At 54.1% G+C, this 24391-nt stretch overlaps 1 protein-coding gene across 2 annotated transcripts in view; it reads left to right on the top strand.

The window, feature by feature from the left end:
• The window catches only part of LOC105463268 (aryl hydrocarbon receptor repressor), an 89425-nt gene extending 68461 nt beyond the window's left edge, over nt 1-20964 (top strand). For both annotated transcript variants that reach the window (XM_071099168.1, XM_071099170.1), the window contains 6 exons: nt 5633-5762; nt 6781-6917; nt 10881-11080; nt 15345-15406; nt 15689-15830; nt 16735-20964. In XM_071099168.1, the coding sequence (XP_070955269.1) occupies nt 5633-5762; nt 6781-6917; nt 10881-11080; nt 15345-15406; nt 15689-15830; nt 16735-17716 (1653 nt within the window). In that variant the 3' untranslated portion in view covers nt 17717-20964. The remainder of the gene's footprint in view (nt 1-5632; nt 5763-6780; nt 6918-10880; nt 11081-15344; nt 15407-15688; nt 15831-16734) is intronic.
• The last annotated feature ends 3427 nt before the right edge of the window (nt 20965-24391 follow it).

The following is a 24391-nucleotide window of genomic DNA, read 5'->3' as shown; positions in this document are numbered from 1 at the left end:
GGCACGAGCATCTGGGTAGCCACCCGGCATCCTCTTCATCTCCATCTTCTGTGCTCCAATCCCATGGAGCTGCCCGTGGGATTTTTCCTTTACATGCAGAGAGCTGTGGAGTGGGTCCGTATGCGTTTGCTGGGCTTTGGTGCATCCTTCACTGAACAGGGGAGCACTCGAAGGACAGGACGTGGGCAGACATGAAGGTGTGGCTCGGTGACTCTGTCGACCTAAGCAGAGCAGCTTCGGCGTGGTCTGTGTGTGCAGGGCCTGAGTCTAGAGACGGCCGCTTGCTCTGCCTTTTGCATGCTCAGAATCACCGTCAACTCTAGTCACTGCATCCTGAGCTGCCCTGAGTTCTCCAGTCGCACCCAGAGCCGCTGCCTTTAGCCATGGCTCGATGGTCTCACTCCGGGGTTCGGCTCTGGGGACAGGGGCAGGTGCCGTACAGAGCAGCTCTGATTCCAGGTCAGAGCTTTTGCTAATTGGACTTTCTGTTTTCTTGGCGCTTGGTCATTTCCCCCCAAGCATGAGAAGTTAAAAAAAGAAAAAAAGTTTCTCCTTGATTGTGAGGAAATTGGTTCCAAATGCCATTAAATCAGGCATTGCCTCTAGTTTATGCAAAATATCTCATGAAAATATTAGAACGGCTTTGTGCTTGTGTGAGTTTATTGTGCAAAATGCTTTACAAAAAGTCAGGAACCAATTATTCCCGGCCACAGCGTGAGTGCATGATTTCAGTGTCTTCAAGCTCAGCAAGCTTAGTGAGGAATAAATGGCTTTAGGTGTATATTTTAGTTGCCATTGCCATTTGTTGATTCAAGAAGTTGTTCGTTCTCTCAAACATTAGAGCTCGTCAATCAGAGCAGTTAGAATCCCACAGGCATGGTTAGCCGATGTGTGCAAGCTTTTGCACAAAAAGGTAAAAATGTTAGCTGCTAGAGTGAGCAGCATATTAAAATTGGAAATGATTTTATTCTAAACTCCCTAAGTGGTGGTGTAAAGCTAAAATAAAGACTGTCTTGTCTTGATGAAAGGAGGGTTTGTTTTTGTACGATTTGGATAATGTTAATGTCGTGCTCTCCCCCTCCCACTTCTCCCACCGTGTATCTTGATGTCACTTTGTAGGAATCAGACTTTAAAAGATTAAGACAGACTTAGGGCAGACATGCCACACTGATGATTAAAACACAGAACTTTGTTTCCTCAACCTAAACAGGATTTACGTTTCACCCTGTCTTCAGATTTGCCTCAGTTGGAGAACTCTTTCCAGCTCTGCTGCGCACGCCTGTCTGGAGCAGCAGCCCTTTCTCACTTGTTGAATTCCCTTTCGTTACCTGACTGCGGGGTTGGAGATGATGGATGAGGCACTCGGGCAGGCCTGGGGCTGCTCAGGGAGGGTGCTGGGGGTTCACCTTCCGGGGGCCTACAAAGCTCAGGGTTGCCTGTGGAAACTCATGCGAGGACCATTTCGGTGTGGGGCAGCATGGGGTCGCCAGCACGGGACTGCGGCTGCTCTGGTGCAGGAGGAGGCGCACTCCATGGTGAAGAACTGGAGAGCGAGCGAGCTCCGGAAGATGTAGGGCCTCATGATCTGGTGCAGCACCAGCTACTGTGAGGACAGCCGGGTGCCCATGCAGCAGGTGCACCCAGGCCTCCAGCACTGCCATGTGTCTCTGGTGCAAGCCCAGGCCTTGGTGACTGGTGAGTTGGAGAAGTCCCAGGACCGCTGGGCTTGGGGCACCAGGCCTTGCAATGACAAAGCCAGATTCCCAACATGCAGGGAGTGAGGGCTCCAGGTGAAGCAGCAGCTGCCAGCCACGTGACCATGGTTGCAGATGACCTCGTGTGCCTCACCCTGACCATGACCACAAAGATGAAGGAGGCTCTCTCTTCTACTGGGAAATAAGTCTTTGCCTGTGGCCGTTGGGGCTGAGGGCAAGCATCTATTTTTTAAAAGGAATGGGAATTTTTTTTTCTTTTTTGTTTTTTTGAGACAGTCCTGCTCTGTCATCCAGGCTGGAGTGCAGCGGCACAATCTTGACTCACTGCAACCTCTGCCTCCTTGGTTCAAGCAAGTCTCCTGCTTCAGCCTCCTGAGTAGCTGAGATTACAGGTGTGCGCCACCAGACCTGGCTAATTTTTGTATTTTTAGTAGAGACAGGGCTTCACCATGTTGGCCAGGCTGGTCTTGAACTCCCAACCTCAAGTGATCCGCCCACCTTGGCCTCCCAAAGTGCTGGGATTACAGGCATGAACCACTGTGCCTGGCTGGGAGTTTTAGTCTTTTAAGCAACATTTATAAATGAAGAAATTAGGGATGGCAGCAAGTGTAAGGGGAATGTCGGTTGCCTCTGGACACTGGTTCCTCTGCGTTTCAGTTTTAAAAAGCTGGCACTAAAACGTGTCAGAGCTCACACAGGAGTGTTTGGAGCCGTGTTTCCCATTGTCCTGGCAGAGCCGGGGCCCTCCAAGGTGCCCAGCTCTTACTGCACGGGGACCAACAGGCTGGCCGGCAAGAGCTGATGGGGTTGGTGTTTCTGTTTGTTGCCAACCCCCTTTACCGGAAGTGTCCCCACACCATTTTCCATAAGCTGTGAAACAAATGTCGTAAGATCTCTAACTCAGAAGGGGAAAGAAACCTGGGTCTTTGTTTCCTTGGTTTTGTGTTACGTATGCCCGGGTGGAACGTGGATTTGTGTTACGTATGCCCGGGTGGAACGTGGATTTGTGTTACGTATGCCTGGGTGGAACGTGGATTTGTGTTACGTATGCCCAGGTGTAACGTGGATTGGAAGATGTGGAACCCAGAGGTAGAGTGGTTTGGATAAGAACTCTGAAACGTTCCTTGTGGATCCCCTTTTCTGGCCATTGGGTTGTGGATGTGTATTTGTTAAACTTCTCACACGCTGCGTCCTTCAGCCTGGAGACCCTGCGGAAACAGGAGAGGCGACGCCGCGGTAGGGGACGCCATGGTGGTTATGTAGCTAAGCTCCCTCTGACGGGCCCTGAGGCTGCCGCCATAGAGCAGCAGAACCGTGCAGTTCCTGGAGGAGAAGCGGGTTTTGATTGCGAAATATTCCAGTATCCGGAGTGAACACTAAAGGAGGAGCTGTGGCTACTTGATGATAAGAGAGCTGTGAAGTCCTGGGTTTGGGAAATCCTGTTTTCGTGGAACAGGATGGGATGGAAGCCTAAACCCCGCATTGCTTCCTAGCCCCTGAATTAACAGAGCCCTAGGAAGACAATCCCCTGGTAACAGGAAGTCAAGGAGAAAGAGGGAGCCCTGAGGCTGGGAGGAGCTCACCAGACACTGGCTGCTGGGGCATTGGCAGCTGAATGGAGGCGGCGCTGCAGGCGCTGGGCGAGCTGCATCCCTGCAGGAGGAAGCCGGTCTTGAGTCCTGGCTCACACCACAGACAGCTTCAGGGCATGATGGAAGTTTCCAGAAGTAACAACAGAGCTAGATCTATGAGGAAAGATTTCTCAGGAAAAAGCCCTCCCCACGCAGAGAGGACAGTGGGTTGGGCCTCGTGGTGTCCATCAGGAGGGCAGGATGGCAGTGGGACACCTTGCATGAAAGGCGGCCCAGAAAGGACTGGGCAAGGCAGCTGGACAGCTCAGTGGGGATTCCAGAAAGAGACACCTGCGGGCCGCAGGCATGCACCCACGGACGCACACGCCCCTGCACGCACGCACCCACGCACGCACGCACGCACACGCCCCTGCACGCACGCACCCACGGACGCACGCACGCACGCACGCGCCCCTGCACGCACGCACCCACGGATGCACGCACGCACGCACTCACGCAGGCACCCGCGCACCCACAGACGCCACACACGCTGGCACTGCTGAACACGTGAAATATACAAGATGGTCCTTCTTATGGTTCAGGACGTGGAAAGTTGAAACCGTAGCAAGAAGCATGGCCTGTCCACCGCAGTGACTAAAAGATAAAGAGGAAAAGGACAAACACTGGCCAGAAGGTGCAGCCGCTGGAGTGTTCGAGCCTTAACTGGAAGAGGAGCTTCCCCGCCTGGGAGGCTGCGGCTGGCGCCCGGCTGTGCCGGTCAGGAGGCCCTTGCAGACCCAGGGCCTCCTTGTGCACAGCGCCCATCCCGCGGTTCAGCAGCTGCCTCACGGTCGCGATGCCGATGCCGGGCAGGGGGATGCCGGCGGGTACCCTCCCTCCACGTGGAGTCCGCGGCGCAGAACCAGCCCCCACACGGAGGGCGCCCGACTCAGAGGCAGAAACAGCCTTGCGGGTGCCGGCGACGCCCTGTGGCCTCATCTGGGTGGGGTCCCGCGGGGTGTTTTCTTGAAGGTGACTCACCCAACTGTGTGTTCCTGATTGGGCGCTTGTTGGCCTAGGTTACCCTCCAGTTACGAGTCCTTAGAAAGGCCCTGAAGGCAGCCCCGAGGAGTACACGGGGTCGGGGGGAAGCTGGCGCGGCCCGTTTCACCTGGAGGGGTCTCCGTTCCTCTGTATGATGGCAGAGCCCGGAGGAGTGCACTGGGGGAGGCTGGCGCGGCCCGTTTCACCCCGAGGGGTCTCTGTTGCTCTGTACTCGGCTCGCCGTGACGGCGCATTCTCAGAAGGGAACTGCGGAGGCACAGGCGGTTGGAGTCCAGGCCCTTGAGTGAGGGCCTCCCCCTGCCAGCCTCCTGAGGCTGTGTCTCGTCTTGTTCCGGGAGCCCCGCGGGTCCTTCCCACTGGGTTGCCTGAAGATGCTGTCCCTTTAGGGTGAGTTTATTATGTTCCTCTGAAGTCTTGATTCTTAAGGAGCTTCCCCTCCAGTTAGGAAGAACCACTTGGTTATTATCATGATAACAAATGCCACTTAGAGTTAGGTCACCCTGAAAGAGTCCTGAGGTTCTAGCAGCCCCTGGCAGGGTTGATTATTCGGGGGCGGGGTGGGAGTGTGCGGGCCAGGCTGCAGGTGCAGACGCCTGACTTTCTTCAGTTAGGAGAAGGGAGAGGGCGGTGGGATGGCCGGCCTTCCTCAGGCGCAGACACGCTCACGGGCAGTGGTGACGGTTGGGTCCCCCTTGAAGTCAGTCTTCGTGGCACACAGTGTCAGCCTCTGTCGCCGGACATGGACCCTGGGTGCCTGTGAGGGTCAGCCTCTATGTCAAGGCCCAGATTTGCTTCTGAGCAGGTGGAAGGAGAGCGGACTAGAGAGAGGCCTGTGAACGGTCCTTGAGACTTCATGAAAGTGGGTGAAGGTTGAGGCCTGGGTGTCAGGAAGGAGGAAACCACCAACCATAAGATGTGAAGTGATGGGAAACAGAGTCACAAAGAGTCTAAGTCGACAGGAAAGTGGATGTCTTGGCCCCACAGTGTCTGTGGCCCAGAAGATGCCCGTCTCTTAGCCTCCCGCTTGCCCTCAAAGGCTGGATGTGGGCACCACTTGGTGGGCAGACGGATGGGCAGGTGCTCCAGGCAACTCAGACAGGCGTCTTCCCAGGAGGGAGCGGGGGCCCGGGGTCAAGTGCTGTCTTTTCAGTGGGATTCTTTCCCTGTGGCTGTGACTTGCTTTGACAAGTGGAGTGGAAGTTTTTCGGTTACTCATCAGTGGAATAAAGTGTGTAAAGCCACTTGGGGTAAGGCTGAAATAACCTTGCTGCGCTATTTCAGACAGACGTCATGCACCAGAACATTTACGACTACATCCACGTGGACGACCGCCAGGACTTCTGCCGGCAGCTCCACTGGGCCATGGACCCTCCCCAGGTGGTGTTTGGGCAGCCCCCGCCCTTGGAGACAGGTGGGTGTCTGGGGTCCAAGTGAGTCACCAAAACCTAGAGCAGGTCACATAACACGTCACTGCCTCTGGAAATGACCCTGTCGTGCCTTCTTGGTGTGCTTTGCCTTCCACATTGACCTTAGCGCCACATTTCACCTTTCTTCAGAGACCTCCTCCCGTGTCCCTCGCTGTCCTCTGGTTGGGCTGCACCAGCTCCGTGTGGCTCGAGTGTGCTTCACTCCTGGTTGCTTGCCTGGGCTCTGCCAGGCTTGAGGTCACCGCCATTCTTGTCACCTCATCACGAGCTGCAGTCCTGGCCTCTTGTTTTGCAAACTCCCCTCAAGTCTCATGTCTGCCAGGAAGTTTCTTTGCTTCATACTAGAGTTATCCGATAAAAGTCCCTGAAAGATGGTTGCTACTCAGAGTCGGTTGCCCCTTTTCACAGAAGACCTCTGCACAGGGCTTGCCCCCAACCTCCCTGTGGCTCTGACTGGTAAGATGAGCCTGGCAGGTGTGGAGCTCCTTGACAGGCAATGACAGGCAGGGGCTCTGCTGGGACAGTTGCATCTGGGCTCTGAGGAGAGGCGACACCTGCCTGGGGTCCTGTGCAGAGGGTGACTCCTGGGTTCTCTCGCATATATCCACAGAAGCCTAAAATAATTCACGAAAAGTTTCCACCACCACCTCATGTGACAGTATGATTGACCTTAAATCAAACAGCAAAGCCCAGGCACCTACATGGAAGACCCTTTTATAAAGCTAAAAACAAGCAAGATGAAACCATCGGTCCATCGTCGTGCATGCGCATGTACTAAAAACGATGTTTTTAAAGGCAAGGGATGATGAAGGCAAAATTTGTCCGAGCGACGTCTAGAAGGATGCTGGGCGCATGAGGAGCGTGCGGTGATAGGGTTTACATGACCTTGCATATGAGAGCCATGGGTGTGTTTGTTGCGTGCTCTGCGCATGCAGTTGTGCGTGTGACCTGTGTGTTTTGGCTTCTCCCACCACCACGCCCCTTGGCCACTATGGTCTGCAGGAGATGACGCCGTCCTGGGGAGGCTTCTCAGGGCCCAGGAGTGGGGAGCAGGCGCGCCCACCGAGTACTCAGCCTTCCTGACCCGCTGCTTCATCTGCCGTGTGCGCTGCCTGCTGGACAGCACCTCGGGCTTCCTGGTGAGTGTGTGGGCCCCTGGCAGGGGGCTCCCGACATCTGGGGTGCATTCTGCCCTGGGGCGGAAGGAAACAGAGGGCAAGAGGAGGTGGGGGCGTTAACCCACGTGTCCCTGGTAGAGGGGCGAGGGCTGGCGCTGAGCTCTGTGCACGCTGGGATGGTATGGGGCCTTGACGGCTCTGAGCATGCGAGGGGATGCGTGATGAGTCAACTGTGAGGCCTGCTGTGGTGGACAAGCCAGGTCGATGAAAATGTAAAACTCTGCAGTAGGTTTATACTCTAGTAGTTTCTTTATTTGTAACTTATTAAAATATTTTTTAAAATGTGCCCCACCTCTGCCAAGGGCTGGCAAGCTGGGAGAGCCTCTGGCTGTGGCTGGCATGAGTGGCTGAGCCCACGGCTTCTGCTGAGCTTTTTGGTTTCACCCTCTTCTCTTGCAAACGGATACTTGGGATTTTCACTTGTGCTATTTGACTATTTCTTCTTCCAGCTCCTCATTGAATCAGAGAAATCCTCCCCATTGGACATGTCAGGGCAAAGGCCTCCCACCCTGTCCCAGACCCCTGCCCACCTTTCAGACCCCTGAGGCACTGTACTTCCCCTGGGTCGCAGCACAGTCAACCCTGGGTCACGGCCCCTGAGAGGCCCAGTGGTGGCCCCTGCTGTCTCCTGGCTGCAATTCAATGCCACAAGGCCCTCTCACCCCAGCACCCTAGCTGGGCAGGCCCCTTGGGCTCAGCTTTCCACCCATATGTGGACCCATGACCTCCTGGGGACCTCGGGTGCCGACCATCCCCACGGCAGAGGCACCTGTGGGTCTGCCTGTTTCTGTCTCTTTCCCACCCACTGGGTGCCTGGTGGAAGGACCAGCTCTCCACAGGCCCTAGATCTGCTGCCACAAACATGCCCCAGGGCACAGCTTTCATTTAGGTAACTAGTGACAATAAAGTTTTTTTTTTTTTTGAGACAAGAGTCTCGCTCTGTTGCCCAGCCTGGAGTGCAGTGGCGCGATCTCAGCTCACTGCAAGCCCCACCTCCCAGGTTCACGCCATGCTCCTGCCTCAGCCCAGCCTCCCAAGTAGCTGGGAGTATAGGCACCCGCCACCACGCCCGGCTAATTTTTTGTATTTTTAGTAGAGACGGGGTTTCACCATTGGTATTTTGTTCTGTATTTTGTGGAAATTAAGATACTTAACTTTTATTGGCTAAGGAATGTTGTTCATTTTAAAAAATTATATAACCAATTCATGGTTAATTAAAAACTCTTATTTCTAGATGACACAAAATTGGAAGGATTTTACTGTGCAGCCAGTGGAATATAGTTTAAAATGAAATTGTCAAAGAACTGAATGGAGGAAATAAGCCAGAGAAATTAGATTGACGCTAAAATGTTGCAATGAGGTTTATACGAATAAGTGTCTGATTCTGTTTCCCATTAAAATCCATTCATCCACAGCACCATAAAGGGCTCCTGTATTGACAGAGAACATACCAAGACTCTGCAGGACCTCACAGCTCTTCCCAGCTTCCACCCTAAGTGGTGCAGTCTGGGCAATGCGGGTGTCATGGAAGCTCCCTCATGCCACAGGGCCAGCTGAAAATGGTAGTCTTTGAGATTCGGCTGAAATTAACTGGGGAGCTTGAAGTCAGCCGTGTTGGGAATATTTATACTAAAGAAATTAGCAAACGCTGCATATCTGGGAAGTTTTCCCCCGGAGAGCTAGATGTTAAACATTTTCCAGCACACCACTGCCTTGAATCCCCCACACCAATTATGTGAGTGCTACACAGCAGGTGTTTATTATTTGTTTAATATATCCATTGACAGATGGAAAGATGGATGAATGGATGGGTGAATGGTTGGATAGATGGGAAGATGGATGGATGGATGGATGGATGGATGGATGGATGGATGGATGGATGAGTGGATGAGTGGGTGGATGAATGAGAAGATGGATGGGTGGATGGATGGATGGGAAGATGGTAGATGGATGAGAAGATGGATGGGTGGATGGATGGATGGGAAGATGGTGGATGGATGGATGGATGGGAAGATGGATGGGTGGATGGATGGATGGACAGATGGAAAGATGAATGGATGGATGGATGGATGGATGGATGAGTGGGTGGATGGATGAGAAGATGGAGGGATGGATGGATGGGAAGATGATGGATGGATGGGAAGATGGATGGGTGGATGGATGGATGGACAGATGGAAAGATAGATGAATGGATGGATGGATGGTTGGATAGATAGGAAGATGGATGGATGGATAGATGAATGAGTGAATGGATGAATGGGAAGATGATGGATGGATGGGAAGATGATGGATGGATAGATGGATGGATGGATGGATGGATGAGTGGATGAGTGGATGGATGGATGAGAAGATGGAGGGATGGATGGATGGGAAGATGATGGATGGATGGATGGATGGTAAGATGGATGGGTGGATGGACACATGGAAAGATAGATGAATGGATGGATGGTTGGATAGATGGGAAGATGGATGGATGGATGGACAGATAGAAAGATGGATGAATGGATGGATGGATGGTTGGATAGAGAAGATGGATGGATGGATGAGTGAATGGATGAATGGGAAGATGACGGATGAATGGATGGGAAGATGATGGATGGATAGATGGATGGATGGATGAATGAGAAGATGGATGGGTGAGTGGATAGATGGACAAATGGAAAGGTGGATGGATGGACGGATGGATGGACAGATGGATGGGTGGGTGGGTGGGTGGGTGGATGTATGGATGGATGGATGGATGGATGGATAAATAGACGGATGGGTGGATGGATAAATAGACAGATGGGTGGATGAATGGCTAGACGGACAGATTGATGGGTGCATAGATGGATGGGAAGATGATGGATGGATGGATGGATGGATGGATGAATGGATGGATGGATAAATAGACGGATGGGTGGATGAATGGCTAGATGGACAGATTGATAGGTGGATGGATGGATGGACGGATGGATGGATGGACAGATGGATGGGTGGGTGGGTGGGTGGATGGATGGATGGATAAATAGACGGATGGGTGGATGGATGGCTAGACAGACAGATTGACGGGTGCATGGATGGATGGGAAGATGATGGATGGATGGATGGATGGTAGATGGGAATATGATGGATGGGTGGAAACATGGATAGATGAATGGATGGGTGGATGGATGAATGGATGGGAAGATGAACAGATGGATGGGAAATGGATGGATGGAAACATGGATGGATGGATGGAAAGATAGATGGATGAAATAAGGATAGAGAGGGGGTGGAGCCACACTGTGGGGTCATTCTTCCATAGAAGGCAGTACCCCTGAAGGCCTTTGGTAAACAAGTAAATGATACATCAGCCTTCCGTTTGTAGAGAGATATTTTATTTTCTTTTATAACAAACTCCTAGGTTACTTGCTGGCTTTTAAAATCACACTGTACACCCTAGATAAATAAAACCAAGTTGTGCCTAAATTTTATCATTACAAATGAAGAATTCAAAATTTGTAAATGGCGTGTTAAAGCTGAAACAATCTTTGGAGATAATCCACTCCTGCAAATTCCTGCCAGAGGGTTGGCCGCTGGCCCGGCTGTGGGTGGGTGGCAGGTCCCGCAGGTGCAATTCATGCCCACCTGTGCATGGCGTGGCGCACATGAACGTGCACAAGCACACACGCAGGAATGAACCGGTCAATCAAAGGCAGTCGCCGCGACTCCAGAGAAACTGGGAGTGGGGGATGGTTTCAGGATGACTCAAGCACATGGAATCACTGCGCAGGCCCTGGAGTCGCAGGCTTGGCAGCTGCTGCTCTGCTGTCCCTAGCCGCTCATGGTGAGCTGCCTCCCTGTGAATTCCAGCCACTGTCACATCCTTGAGTTCTGTGTCCTGTGACCACCTTGCCAGGGCACTTTGTGAACACGCCTTCCTCTCTATCTTTAAAACACCAGACGATGCAGTTTCAAGGAAAACTGAAATTCCTGTTTGGACAGAAGAAGAAGGCACCGTCGGGAGCCGTGCTCCCCCCGCGACTGTCGCTGTTCTGCATCGTGGCGCCCGTTCTCCTCCCCTCCACAGCGGAGATGAAAATGAGGAGTGCACTTCTGAGGGCAAAGCCCAGGGCAGACACCGTAGCCACCACGGATGCAAAGTGAGTACAACTCGCCCTTCACAGCCGCATGGTGCCTGCTGGCAGCCACCACAAAATGCCTCCATGCTCAGTACTTTCTGTGTCTTCTTTCTTCATTTCCAGCCAGTAATAAAGTAAGTTTTGTGTTGTAAAAGTCATCACACAACATAGGCAGCAACGATTAGGTGAAACAATGTTTTTCAAACTCATTTGCAAACTGGCACCAAACGTTGCCTGTATCGATTCATTCCTAAATCATCCTGTTACAGAACCAGTTTCAGAATAAGTGGCCTGACCCTGTGTCCTCAAGGGAATGGGAGGTTTGCTGTGGCCCCTGCCTTTCTCCACCTCTCGGCTGCCCGCTCTTCGCACTGTCTGTCCATGGACAAGTGGAGGTGGTTCCTGGCTGCAAGAGATGCCGGAGAAATGCGTCCCTGGTGGGCAGATGGAGGGTCAATGGCACAGCTGCCCTCCAGCTGGTCCTCGTCCCTGGCCAAGCCAGTCCTATCCCACAGCTTTCTCAGCCTTTCAGAAGTAGAAAACACCCTGTGGGTCCCCGAGCTTGTTGGTACTAGGGACCAGTTTGGTGGAAGACAATTTTTCCATGGACTGGGAGTGGGGGGATGGTTTCAGGATGATTCAAGCACATTGCCCTTACTTACTGTGCATTTCATTGCTGTTTTATTACGTTGTAATATATAATGAAATAATTATACAACTTGACATAATACAGAATCAGTGCTAGCTCTGAGCTTGTTTTCCTGTAACTAGGCGGCCCCATGGCGGGGGGTGATGGGAGACAGTGACAGATCATCAGGCATTAGATTCTCATAAGGAGCTCAGACCTAGGGCCCTCCCTCACATGCACAGTTCACAACAGGGTTCACGCTCCTGTGAGAATCACAGCCCAGCTGAGCTGACAGGCGGGGGAGCGCCAGCGGTCGTGCGAGCAATGGGTAGTGGCTGGAAATACAGATGAAGCTTCACTCGCTTGCCCATGGCTCACCTCCCGCTGTGCAGCTTGGCTCCTAGAGGCCATGGACGGGTACCCATCTGTGGCTGGGGGCTGGGGACCCCTGCCCTCGGGGATTCATGTCTGCAGTTTCCTAGAATGCGTTAAGTCTGTCTTGCATGCTGGGAGAGATGTAAATGCTGTGTGTATAGAAACTGTGTGTTCTGCCTCCTGGGAAGACACCAGTGAGGTAGGGCTGGGGCTGCCAGGATGCCAAAGATCCAACTTCCTCTCAGAGGATTGTGCAGGACACCTTCCCCGGCCACCTGTGGGCAAGTCACTGCTCTTGCCACTTCCTCCTGGGACAGCCTGGTGGGGTGGGGGCTGAATGCAGGGCGGGGGCTGAATGCAGGGCAGAGGAGTGGTCTGGGCTGGCCCTGCCCCCTGGCCCCTGGCCCTCAGCCCCCGGGTCCTTGGCTGTTGGTGAGGTGCTCCTGCTCTGTGACTCCGAGACCCCCCGACTTGTCCTACTCGGCGCTGCAGGCCCAGGCCCTGGTAACCAAGCGCAGCTCAGCCTGCCCTGCGATCCTGCAGCCGCTATTGGGCAGCCCGCTTTGTTCATGGCCTCCCCACTCTGTGGGTAGCAAATACCGAGTGGGAAAGAAATCTTAGCAGGCACCGAATTCAGCTCCCCAACCCGGTGGGAATCTCTGCCATGGCCCCCAGGAGTGATTGGCTGAGGCTGCACAAACCCCACACAGAAAACATTGCTGGGTCCAGACAGAACCTTGAGAACAGATTCTTCCTGGTGTGACTCGAATCTCACTGCCTGGGGTTGCCATGGCCCTGTCTTGGCTGAGCGCTCTCTGCTCTATTTGCCTTGCCCCTGGGTTATGGTTTCCAGATATGTCCTGATTCCGATGCTTCTCCTCTGCGCGCGGACAGCACCCGGGACGTTCACAGCAGGTGGAGCCGTGCGGACTGGAGACGTCCCCGCCCTGTTCTGGGCACTGGCTTCACTGATGTACCTGCTGTGGCACGCGCGTTAGGGCGATCCTAAGTTGCAGTGACGTGCGTGGCCTTGTAGTCTGACTTTGGATTCTACCTGCATTCCTTAACTTCCCTTAGTATTAAATTTCATTCTTTTAGATGCAGTCTCGATTGACCTTGTCAGAGTCCAGGCTCCCGAACTAGTTTGAGATCTGGGACTCAGCAGCACCCAGCACGATGCCGTCCCTCCCGTTCTTTGGCGCCTTTGACGGGCCAGTGCATCCTCTGTATTCACACCCGTGCCCTCCATGGGAGCCCCAGGACCCACCACTGCGACCCCTCTGGGAGGACCCCGTCACACACCTGCTGGCTTCCTGATGCAGAGGATATGGCCGAGGGCCCTTTCTCCCCTGGGTGCCTGCAAAGGAGGACCTTGGAGGCTCTGGGGCCGCCGGCTCAGTGTCCAGGGTTGACCGTGAAGGGCTTCCATTGCAGGCCCCGAGGCCGCCTTCCCGGCACTCACAGTGCTCTCTGTTGTGGGCGTGAGTTCCATCCTCACCTTTGACCGCTCTAAGATAACCATTTAGACAGCTCTGCAGTCTGACAGCAGCAGCCGTTATTTGAAGGTTTTCACGCTGCGTTGGTTTCCACGTTCGTTATTCATTTCTGCTCATGAGCGGCTTCTGCCTGGGCCCTGCCAGCCCCACCTCACTGCTGCTGTCTGAGGGTGGACAGAGGGCAGCTCCAGGGACGGCCAGGACATGGGCCAGCCTGCTGAGGCCCACACATCTCTGCAAGGTTTTAAATTAAATGCATGTACCTTATTTTAAAGGATGGAAATGTAAAGTGCAAGAGATAAAGGGAAAAGAAGTAAATGCTACACAGGCACACAGAAAGCCCGGGGGTCCCTGCAGGGCTCAGGCCCAGGTCCTCCGGCACCTACAGGGACCACCCAAACCCTGGAACACTGTCCTCTGCTTACAGTCACCATGGAGTTTCTGCTGCACATGTGCAAGCCTGGTCTTCCCTGGGAGTTCCCAGCCATAGAAGCAGAGGGGACGCAGCCCCCTGGTGTCAGAGCCAGGCAGGGCAGGCCTGGCACCTCACTGTGTGCGCACAGCCCTGTCGTCCTGGCCCTGGGGTGGAGCGTAGGTGTGGGATTACAGGCACAGGTATGGGGCCCAAAGTCACAGCACTCCTCCAGCGGCCTGGACGATGAGACCCCCTGTGGGGCTGTGAGGGCGGGGTGGAGCCCAAGGCACATAAAGCTGGCACACAACTTCAGCTCAACAAACATGTTATTCAAACTCAGAAGGGGGAAGAAAACCAAGAATACTGACTCCCACGCGCTGAAGGTTTTCGGAATTCTCCCCACCCTGCTCTGAGCTGGATTCAGAAGCCAGCTTTCAGGATACACCTTGTGGTCCACCAGTCCTGAGCGCCACAGTGGTGCAAGGTGCAAGGTGCATTCTGCAGAATCAGAGCCCTGAGGCAGCGGCAGCAGCCTCCAGTGGCCCCCAGCAGCCACCCAGTCTTCCACAGCTTTTCCCACAGGGGTTTTGTGACATGATCTTGATCTCCCTGTTCCTGAGGCCCATTCTGTGAATTCCTCTGCTCACCGTAATTCACTGGGACCCCCACGTCAGCACACCCTGTGCTTTGCAGCCATTCATGGCCATACATGGGGCATTGTGAGTCTCGTGTTATACCTGGGCCCCCACTCAGCCTCTGGTCCCGGCCCTCCTGGAGGTGCCGAGAGGACAGAGAGGAGGGCAGCGCAGGGGCTGTGGCTGTGGGGCCAGTCAGATGGGTTTGAACTCAACTCTGGGACCTGCTGGTGGGGCAGTGCCACTTACTGTTTCTCTTTTGAAAAGCAAAAGCAAATAGAATCTACCAGGGTGAGTTGTTGGGACTTAAGATTCGGATCAGTGTGATGCGTATGTGGGTACACACACGTGTCCCATGTGAGTTGGTCTCCAACTCGCCTCAGTGTTCACTTTCTGGAACATTACTACCTGGAGTCATGAGAATGGACTGTATTTTCTTTCTGGCCATCCAGGAAAAAAACATAAGCTCTAAAAATCATCCTATGATTTTATCCTTCCACTTTCTGAAGCAAATTCATTAGCCCTTCATCGGCCTGAAAAGTGACATGACTTAGTATTTTCAGTAACTCTATAGCTGAGAAAATAACTTTCCGCGCTGTAAAGAATTAAACAAGAGCCAATTATTGTGTCTGTCTTCACTGCTCAGGGGCGACAGCAATACCTGTCCTTATTAATTTCTACCATCGACGCGTGTTTAATCCGTACGTCATCTTGCTGTTATCTGTGTTCCTCACAGAGTAAAAGCCGCCACCAGTCTGTGCGAATCGGAACCGCGTGGAGAACCCAATTACTCAGCAGGTACTTAGAACATTTCTTACCTGATCTTTTCCACGTGGGTAAAATGTGTTTCTGCCCCTTGGAGAGCTTCCCTGCCCAGCGGAGATGTCGGCGTTTTCCACAGAGAAGCCATTTCGCAGAGATTCGGAGTCTGCCCTGCCGTGGACCAGTGCTGTTCCTGGGCTCTGGTCTGTGCGTTTCTGAGGAGCCGACGGGTCCTGCCTTGCTGAGAACAAGCAGCCGTCTTCCAGGAGCTCCTCAGCTCGCACCGTGACGGCTTCCTCCCCCTCTAAACCCCAACAGGAAGGAGCAGCAGAGAAAGCGGCGTTTTGGTGCTCAGGGAACAGACTGACGCTGGCCGATGGGCACAGGTTCCCACCAGGGCTCCGTGCCTGTGCCTCCGGGGCAGCCCCAACCTTGTCCTCGACCCCAAGGGGTGCTCAGGGTAAGTGGCGCCAGGCAGCCTCCCCCAGCCCTGGCAGCTCCCTAAGTCACCGTGGAAGCCAAAGAGCAGGTGGAGGAGTGATTAAGAAGAAAAAAAAAAAGACGGTGGTGGCCTTGACCACCACGCGAGCCACAGCTAACCTTGCTCTCTGTGGAGCTGCCCACGAAGCTTCCTGGGCTGGAAGTCACGTGTATCGCTGAGGACTGACCCCGGGCAGCAGTGGCCCAGGGATGATGGGACCGAGGATGCCCAGTGGGCTCTGGGACCCGCACTCACCTGTCGCCTGGACCCCGGGTCACCCGACTCCATCCTGAGCTTGCCTTTGCTCAGAGCCCTCTCTCCTCCCTCTCCCTCCCCAGGGCCTGCCTACCGCCCAGGTGGGCCTCCTCCCCTTTCCTGACCAGCCCAGCTGTGCACCACGGGTCTCTCCCCACCCTCCAGGTCACCATCTCACAGTCATGCAGTGCCAGTCCCAAGGCATGTGGTGTCCTGTTGGTCAGTAACAGAGCCTGGCCACAGAAACTGCTGGACACGGTGTTTTCTGCTGTGCAGTTCCATGGGACAATTTGTACCGCCCCTCCCCACCCCTAGCGCTAGTGACTGGTGTGGCTGACACTGGACAGCTGGCATAGGCCTCACAGAGACACCTCCCTGAAGCCTGCACCCTCACCCCACCCTGGGCCCTCCTCACTCACCCCCGGCACACATTGGGGGTGGGGGTGCTGGCACGGCCTCCTGGGCTGCTGGGTGGGTTAGAAGGGACAGTGCAGTGTGGGGTCGGTGTAGCAGCCCCCGCAGATTCAGCCTCATCCTAATTTAGTAACCTCCCTTAGAGACCCCCACCCAAGGCAACCAGACCTGGTGTCTTCAGCTCTGTCGAATGGGCCCCGTCTTTTCTCTGCAGGGACAGGGAGGAGGAGCAGCACAAGATGCTGAGCAGGGCCTCCGGAGTGACAGGGCACAGGGAGACTCCAGGACCCACGAAGCCCCTGCCCTGGACAGCGGGAAGGCACGGTGAGGATGGTGCCAGGCCGAGGCTGCAGCCCAGCAAGAGTGACCCACCCTGCCTGCGCCCCACGCCCCGCGGCTCCTGCCTGCCCTACTCGTGTGTCCAGGGCACTTTCAGGAACTCGCCCGTCTCTCACCCGCCGAGCCCATCCCTCAGTGCCTACTCCAGCCGGACCAGCAGACCTGTGCGGAATGTCGGTGAGGACCAGGTGCACCCTCCCCTCTGCCACTTTCCCCAGGGGAGCCTGCAGCACCGGCTCCCTCAGCCTGGAGCTCAGCGTTTTGCCACGAGGGGCTATCCCATGGAGGACGTGAAGCTGCAGGGTGTGCCGATGCCTCCGGGGGACCTGTGCGGTCCGACGCTGCTGCTAGATGTGCCCATCAAGATGGAGAAGGACTCTGGGTCTGAGGATGCTGCAGACGGCTGTGTGCCCAGCCAGGTGTGGCTGGGGGCCAGTGACAGGAGCCATCCAGCCACCTTCCCTACCAGGATGCACCTGAAAACAGAGCCAGACTCTCGGCAACAGGTGTACATCTCGCACCTGGGGCACGGCGTGCGGGGGACTCAGCCTCATGGCAGGGCCACTGTTGGGCGCAGCAGGGAGCTGACCCCTTTCCACCCTGCACACTGTGCCTGCCTGGAGCCCATGCACGGCCTTGCCCAGCCAGAGCCTCCCCACCAGCTCTGTGCACGGGGCCGAGGCGAACAGTCCTGCGCCTGCAGAGGTGCTGAGGCCACCCCTGTGGTCAAGCGGGAGCCCCTGGACTCACCCCCGTGGGCTACTCACAGCCAGGGAGCGGTGCCTGGGATGTTTCCCAAAAGTGCCTTGGCAACGCTGGTCCCGCCCCAAGCTTCGGAGTGCACGTTCCTCCCGTAGCACAGTGACCACCGCCCAGGCCCAGATCCGTCCGTCTACGCTCAGATGCGTCAGTGGCTGGGCTGCCCTGCGCCTGGTCAGGCCAGAGCCCATCCTAAGACGCGCTTTGCAGAGCTGTGCATGCGCACTCTGCTAGTCTGTGTGTGCAGGATTTGCAGTAGCGTATCCTGAGTTTTGTAAAATATCCCAATAGTTCTTAAATGCAAACTGGCCATAAATCTGTTCAAGCATGACAGTATTTCTCTTTAAGGAATTAAAATCTTTAGGAAAGTGATCACGGCTGGACAACATCATCCCGTCCCACGGCCGCCAAGTCCACAGTCGGGATGAAGCGGTTGGGTGACCTACCTAGCTCAGCCCTCCCAGGCCACCTGCAGCTCCCGGCCTGTGCTGTGCAGGCAGAGTCAGCCCATCGCCACAGTGTGCTGCAGAGGCCAGCACACTGCAAATTAGAAATACAACTCGTGGAGAAAGGATCTGTGAGCCCACTCATGGAGGAATCTAGAAAGTTCCAGGCAGCAGAGGCTGGCAGCGTGGGTCCCACACTGTGTGGCACCATGACAGAGTGTGAGGCCAGACCTGGACTGGAAATTGACAGGATAGCCCCTGTTCCTTCTGGACATCTCCCGAGTTCTCAGTGGGTCTCCGCAGACGGTTCTTACTAATCCGCCTCTTGGTGCATCACGTAATGCAGAGTTCACAGACTCCGGGTTTGGAAGTACAGAGAAACACAACGTAGAGAGAAGACACAGGAAACTGTGCTGTCTGTGGGGTTTCTCTCTGGCTGGCTGCCTCTACGGTTCACTCAAATGAGGGTTCCCATTGCCATCCTAGAAGAATGATTAGGGACAAGATGGACAAGTATTAACAGCATTAAAACAGTGGTAAAGGCGATATATTCTGAGAGGAGGAAATTTGGATACAAAAGCGTAAGTCAGAAAGTGAAGGTCACCAATCCACCAACCCGGGTAACTTACAGCTGCTGGTACAGTTCAGGCTTCCTCCGTGGTGTGGCCTGGAACCCCACTCGGCTGGTGCAGGCATCGGATCAGGGTGTAGCAGTCACCGCCGGGCAGTGAGGCCCACCTGTGTGGGGGCGGGAAGGCCCCTCTCCTCAGGGACAGGGCATCAGTGCCCTGACGTCAGCTCCACTGGGAGTGGCAGGAGCCACGGGAGCCGGTGGATGAGGGACCCACTACCCCTTCGCACTGTGCATTCTGCCTCCCGTGTGGACCCTGCTATGTTGTCGGCGGCTTTGGGGGATCTGTGCTTACTTAGCCCCTGGTTTAATGCTGAAGCCATTTGATAAATGCACCTTCAGTTTGTCAAAACCCAGGTTTGGTTGGCAGGACTGGGTCTTCTGCCCAACGCCAAGTGCCTGTACCTCTCAGTGGCCTGGTTCTTGGACAGTTTGCCCCCATGTGGCAGGGATAGGGATAAGGATCTCCTCTCAGAACTGAAAGAGAACAGCCAACCACCTGAGCCCAGAGTCCCAGATCCATGGTGGCCTCCTGTGACCCCCAAGCCCTGCCGAGGGGACACTCACTGACTGCTTAGCCAGGGGGCGCCTTTCAAAGCTGCCCTCCGTGCTGTGCTGTCGTGGGTGTGAGACGTGCTCATGGCTTTCCACCACCGTCTCTCCCTTACCTGATGCCTAACTCATGATGGGACAGAGCTACCCAGGGGCCAGCCATGGGTGACCAGCCACTTAAGGGTCAGTCACCTGCGGAGAGCAGGCACCTGTGAGGACCAGGCACCTGAGGACTGGCCCCTACTTCCCACTTTGGCCCTACGCTAGCACAGAGCCCCTCTTTATTCATTTCTCATGCTGAGCATCGCACACCTCTGGCCTCGGGGCGTTTATGGATTTAAGACCAGGATGGTATTTCAGAAGTTTCCCACGTCCTTCCTATTCTAACCAAGTGCCCAGCTCCTTTGCTGATTATGGAAACACCCTTAATAATGAGACCTGCAGGCCAGGCGCAGTGGCTCATGCCTGTAATCCCAGCGCTTTGGGAGGTCAAGGTGGGAGGATTGCTTAAGCCCAGGAGTTCAAGACCAGCCCAGGCAACATAGCAAGAACATGTCTCTACAAAAAAATTAAAAATCAGATCTGCTGTATCCCTGAAAAAGTCTCAATCAACATGCATGTTCCACTCTTGGAGTTCCCTGTCCTGAGGGCCAGCCACATCCTGTGTCCTGGAACTCAGCCCTCAGCAGCTCCCTTCAGCCTGGGCGCTGCCTGGGTCCCAAACGTGGCAGCTGTTCTTCCAGTCTCAGGGCCGAGGAGGGCAGGGAGCTCAGTGACTGAGAGTCTTGTGTATCACAGGTCTTGAGTGTCCTGGAGCCAACGGCTGTCACTGGAAAAAACACCAGGCCCCAAAGATCGAATCAGAGATGTGGCTGTGTGTTTGCAGATTATAGCCGGGCCCTTCAGTGCCATCAAAGGAGCACCGGGGCCTCCTTAAGCACAGACGGCAGCCCCTGCCCAGGAGGCTCCTTCACCACGTCCTGCCCTGCAGCCTCCCAGACCTTTAGACGCGCCCCCACCCAAGGCCCTCCTGGTGCCAGGTGCCAGATTGAATGGTGGGTTGCTGCCGGGCAGGCCATGCCGTGCTGATGCTGCACTCAGCACATGGGTGTCGGCTCTGCCGGTTTTGTGGTGTGGGGACCCCACATAATGCTGCGGCCCTGAGAGCCTGGGGTCAGCGAGGTGTCCAACATCCCTTCCCTGGTGGCAAGAAAAACTCCCCAAGTCAGCACTTTCGTTATTTCATAGCCACAACCCTCTTGGAAAACAGTGGGGAAGACGATGGAACATAGAAGGTGTGGACGTGTCACTTCTCTCTAAAATGTCATTGTTAGCACTAATTACAGGTTCATGTTTTTCTGTTTATGTAGCTTTTCCCTATATAGCTGAAAAAGTATTAAAGTCAAATATGAGGTGGGAATGGGATGGAAGGAAGATCAATACAACTTACATTTTTGCAGTTTCTACTGGAAGAAAAAAGTTTTCAATACCTAGACCAACTTGTTGAATTTTTAAAACCTATGCACTATAAATGCAACTCCCTACTGCTTTCTCAGTGCCTTTAGGAAGCTTTCAAATATTTTTTGTACTGTGGTTTGTATTAAATTTGCAATATTGATGTAAAGTACATGACATGCTAGTACATGTTTAGCAAAAATTGAAATATCTGTGAATGTCTGTGTGATTTTCCAAATGAAGGCACTTTATTTCCTTTAAAGAGTGTGCTGGTTAATCTGCATTCTAAGACAGCCTTTCACCACTAAATATAAGGCAGCAATAAAAATAAAACTCTAGAGCTGCAAGCCTCGTGAAGGAGGAGAAAATGCCTGCCATTTCCCTGCTCCTGCCCAGCGGCACTGCATCTAGAGAGGGTCTAGGCCCCCCTCCCATGTCACTGAGGGTCAGGGCCCCTCCCGGGTGCTCTCAGGATGCCCCAGACCTGACCCATTCTGTAAGAAGCCAGGAGGGTAGAGCTGAGAGCACTGTGGGTCCGGGGTCATGCAGGGTCCGCCCTGCCTGGCACAGGACCTGCATGACAAGCCCATGGGAAGGGGGAAGGGGGTTACCGGCCCAGGCAGATTGTGGCCAGATCCCCCAATGCCATAAAAAAAATGCTGGGGTCTAATTAAGCACAAATGGCAGTCCAAGGCCCAGGGAGCTGTGCTTTTGTTTCCTTTCAGGCAACTTTAGAGTCTGCGCAGCCCCTGCCAGACCTCTGTCACACCCTGCAGCCCGTCAGCAAACCCGTCCTGGTCACTGGTGTAAGACTCCCATGTCCTCCCCAGGGACCAGGCCAGCCCTCCCATCTGTGGCCCCACACCTTGCCCCACCCCGCCCCCCATACCCTCTGCTCTGTGGCCTCAGGCAGACGGAGTTCCTGCATTTTCACTCCTCACCCCCAGTCTGGCTTCTGCTGAGTACGCCTGTGTGGAGTTAGGACGCATACAATTCCTTTTTTTTTTTTTTGAGACGGAGTCTCGCTCTGTTGCCCAGGCTGGAGTGTGGTGCAATCTTGGCTCACTGCAGCCTCCACTTCTCAGGTTTAAGTGATTCTCCCACCTCAGCCTCCAGAGTAGCTGGGACTACAGGCATCCACCACCACGCCCAGCTAATTTTTGTATTTTTAGTAGAGAGTGGGTTTCACCATGTTGGCCAGGCTGGTCTAAAACTCCTGGCCTCACGTGATCAGCCTACCTCGGCCTCGCAAAGTGCTGGAATTACAGATATGAGCCACCATGCCTGGCTGGACGCACACAATTTCATCTCACTAGGCGCTGCCCAGCGTCCTCCAGAGGGCTGCACCCACTTGGCCTCCCTTCTACCAGCCATACCTCCTGGGCTCCTATCCTTCCCCCACACTGGGACCTGTATGGAAAGACTTTTTCAGTCTTGGGCTTCTGAAGGGATGAAACGGCAGCTGTTTTATGTACATTTTGTTGATTCATTCATTCAGCATTATTTTTTTAGTCCATGTTGAATATCAGGCCCTGGGCCAGTGCTGGGGATGCATTCAGGAGAAAACGATGCAGACATCAGTGCTGTCCCAGAGCTGACGTCTGCACTTGTGTGGTGTGCGGTGTGTACCCATGTGCAGGGGGAAGGGGGGCAGGCAGCTGAATGTGACCATGAGAACTCTGCGAGGCATGGAGAGGACTGGTGCTTTGCAGGTGCACAGAGCAGCGGTTAGGGGTGGCCAGGTCTTTGGGGCAGTTTTATGTGGGACGTATGGACAGCTGGAGCTGAACAGCGAGTGGAGGCGGCAGCACGGCCGCAGAGAGGTCCGAGTGACAACAAAGCAGGGCCTGGGTGGAGACGCCCTGGTCATGGCTCAGAGGCTTGAGCAGGGCCCCGTGAGCAGGGTGTGGGGACAAGGTCTCCCTGATGAAGGCCGAGGGAGGCAGCTTATTCTCTGGAGCCAATGGCTCTTGTCCTTTACCTGTTTCTTGTTGCACTTGTTTGCCCTTTTAGATTGATTTGCAAGAGTTTTTATTCTGGATAGCAATCTTTTTGTCAGTTACAGATGTTGACAATGATTTCCCTCAGTCTGTGGCTTGGCTTTTCACTTAAGGATTTAAAAAATACATCCCACAGGAGTTTAAAATTTTAGTATAGCAACTTTTCTATTTTGTTCTTTATGGAATATGCATTTTACATCTTAGGAAAATAACTATCTTTGACAGTGGCTTTTGACCAAAAAGCCAGGTTGTCCGATATTCATATCACCACACCAGCTTCTCAGGCCTCGCTGACCCACGTGTGAAAAGCCCAGTTCTAATCGTTGTTTCTTGATGCTTTAGATGTTCTCCTATGAATGTTTCAGTTTCTAATCCACTTACTTGTGTTCTCATTACTGATACATTTGAACACAGGGTCCTCCTCATCTTCTTCCTATAGTCTCTGTGGTGTTGCCTGCATTTTCTCTCTTCCTCTCTTTCTGTAGTAGCTAACCTTAATGTGGGTATTTAACAAGGTCTAAGCAGGAGTTAAGCACGGTCTCTCTTCTCCCCAGCAGGGCCAGGACTGTGGGCGCTTCAGGGCCCCCCCCCCATCGCCCCTCAAGCTTGCTCCTGTCAAGGCGGAGGATCCCTCTAGCAATGACCCTGGGTTGGCTTCTGCTGAGGGCTGAGTTTAGGAACAGTCTCCAGGCTGTTGTTGTTTTCCTAGTCCACCCTTTCACTGAGGATGCACCCCCTTGCATATCTGTGCTTCACACAGGAGTCTCTGTCCACCTCCTGCCTGCTGGGAGCCTTAGCTTCATCAGCTGTCCTGCTTCAGTGTAAAACCCAACCCCTGGGCCGCAGGACTCGCACCCTACCCACCCAACGGCCTGCTCTAGGATGGCAAGCATCTCTGCTTCTGACGTCCTCTCCCCTTTCCACATTTGTCCCTGGTCACGTCCTTGCCTGTTCGTGAATCCACTTGTGCAATCAACATGATGCTTGTACTCAGCAGCCCCTGGGTGTTGGCACAATGTGGTCTGCCGAAAACAGAAGTCAAGAAACATCTTTTTTTTTTTTTTTTTTTTTTGAGACAGAGTCTCCCTCTGTCGCCCAGGCTGGAGTGCAGTGGTGCTATCTCAGCTTACTGCAACCTCTGCCTCCCAGGTTCAAGCCATTCTCCTGCCTTGGCCTCCCAGGAAGCTGGAACTACAGGCATGCACTACCATGCCTGGCTAATTTCTGTGTTTTATTGGTAGAGATGGGATTTCTACCAAAAAGACCACGTTGTCTAGGCTGGACTCAAACCCCTGGGCTCAAGGGATCTGCCCTTCTCAGCCTCCCAAAGTGCTAGGATTACAGGTGGGAGCCACTGTGCCCAGCCAAGAAAGACTTTTTTTTTTTTTTGAGATGGAGTATCACACTGTTGCCCAGGCTGGAGTGCAGTGGCACAATCTCGGCTCACTGCAAGCTCTGCCTCCCAGGTTCACGCCATTCTCCTTCCTCAGCCTCCTGAGTAGCTGGGACTATAGGAACCCACCACTACGCCCGGGTAATTTTTTTCTTGTATTTCTGGTAGAGACGGGGTTTCACCATGTTAGCCAGGATGGTCTGGATCTCCTGACCTCGTGATCCGCCCGCCTCGGCCTCCCAAAGTGCCGGGATTACATGCGTGAGCCACCGTGCCCCACCAAGAAAGACTTTTAA

This window comes from Macaca nemestrina, chromosome 6 (genome assembly GCF_043159975.1).
Source record: "Macaca nemestrina isolate mMacNem1 chromosome 6, mMacNem.hap1, whole genome shotgun sequence".
Lineage (NCBI taxonomy): Eukaryota > Metazoa > Chordata > Mammalia > Primates > Cercopithecidae > Macaca > Macaca nemestrina.
Note: the sequence above shows the minus strand (reverse complement) of the source record. Positions and strands in the feature narration are given on the sequence as shown.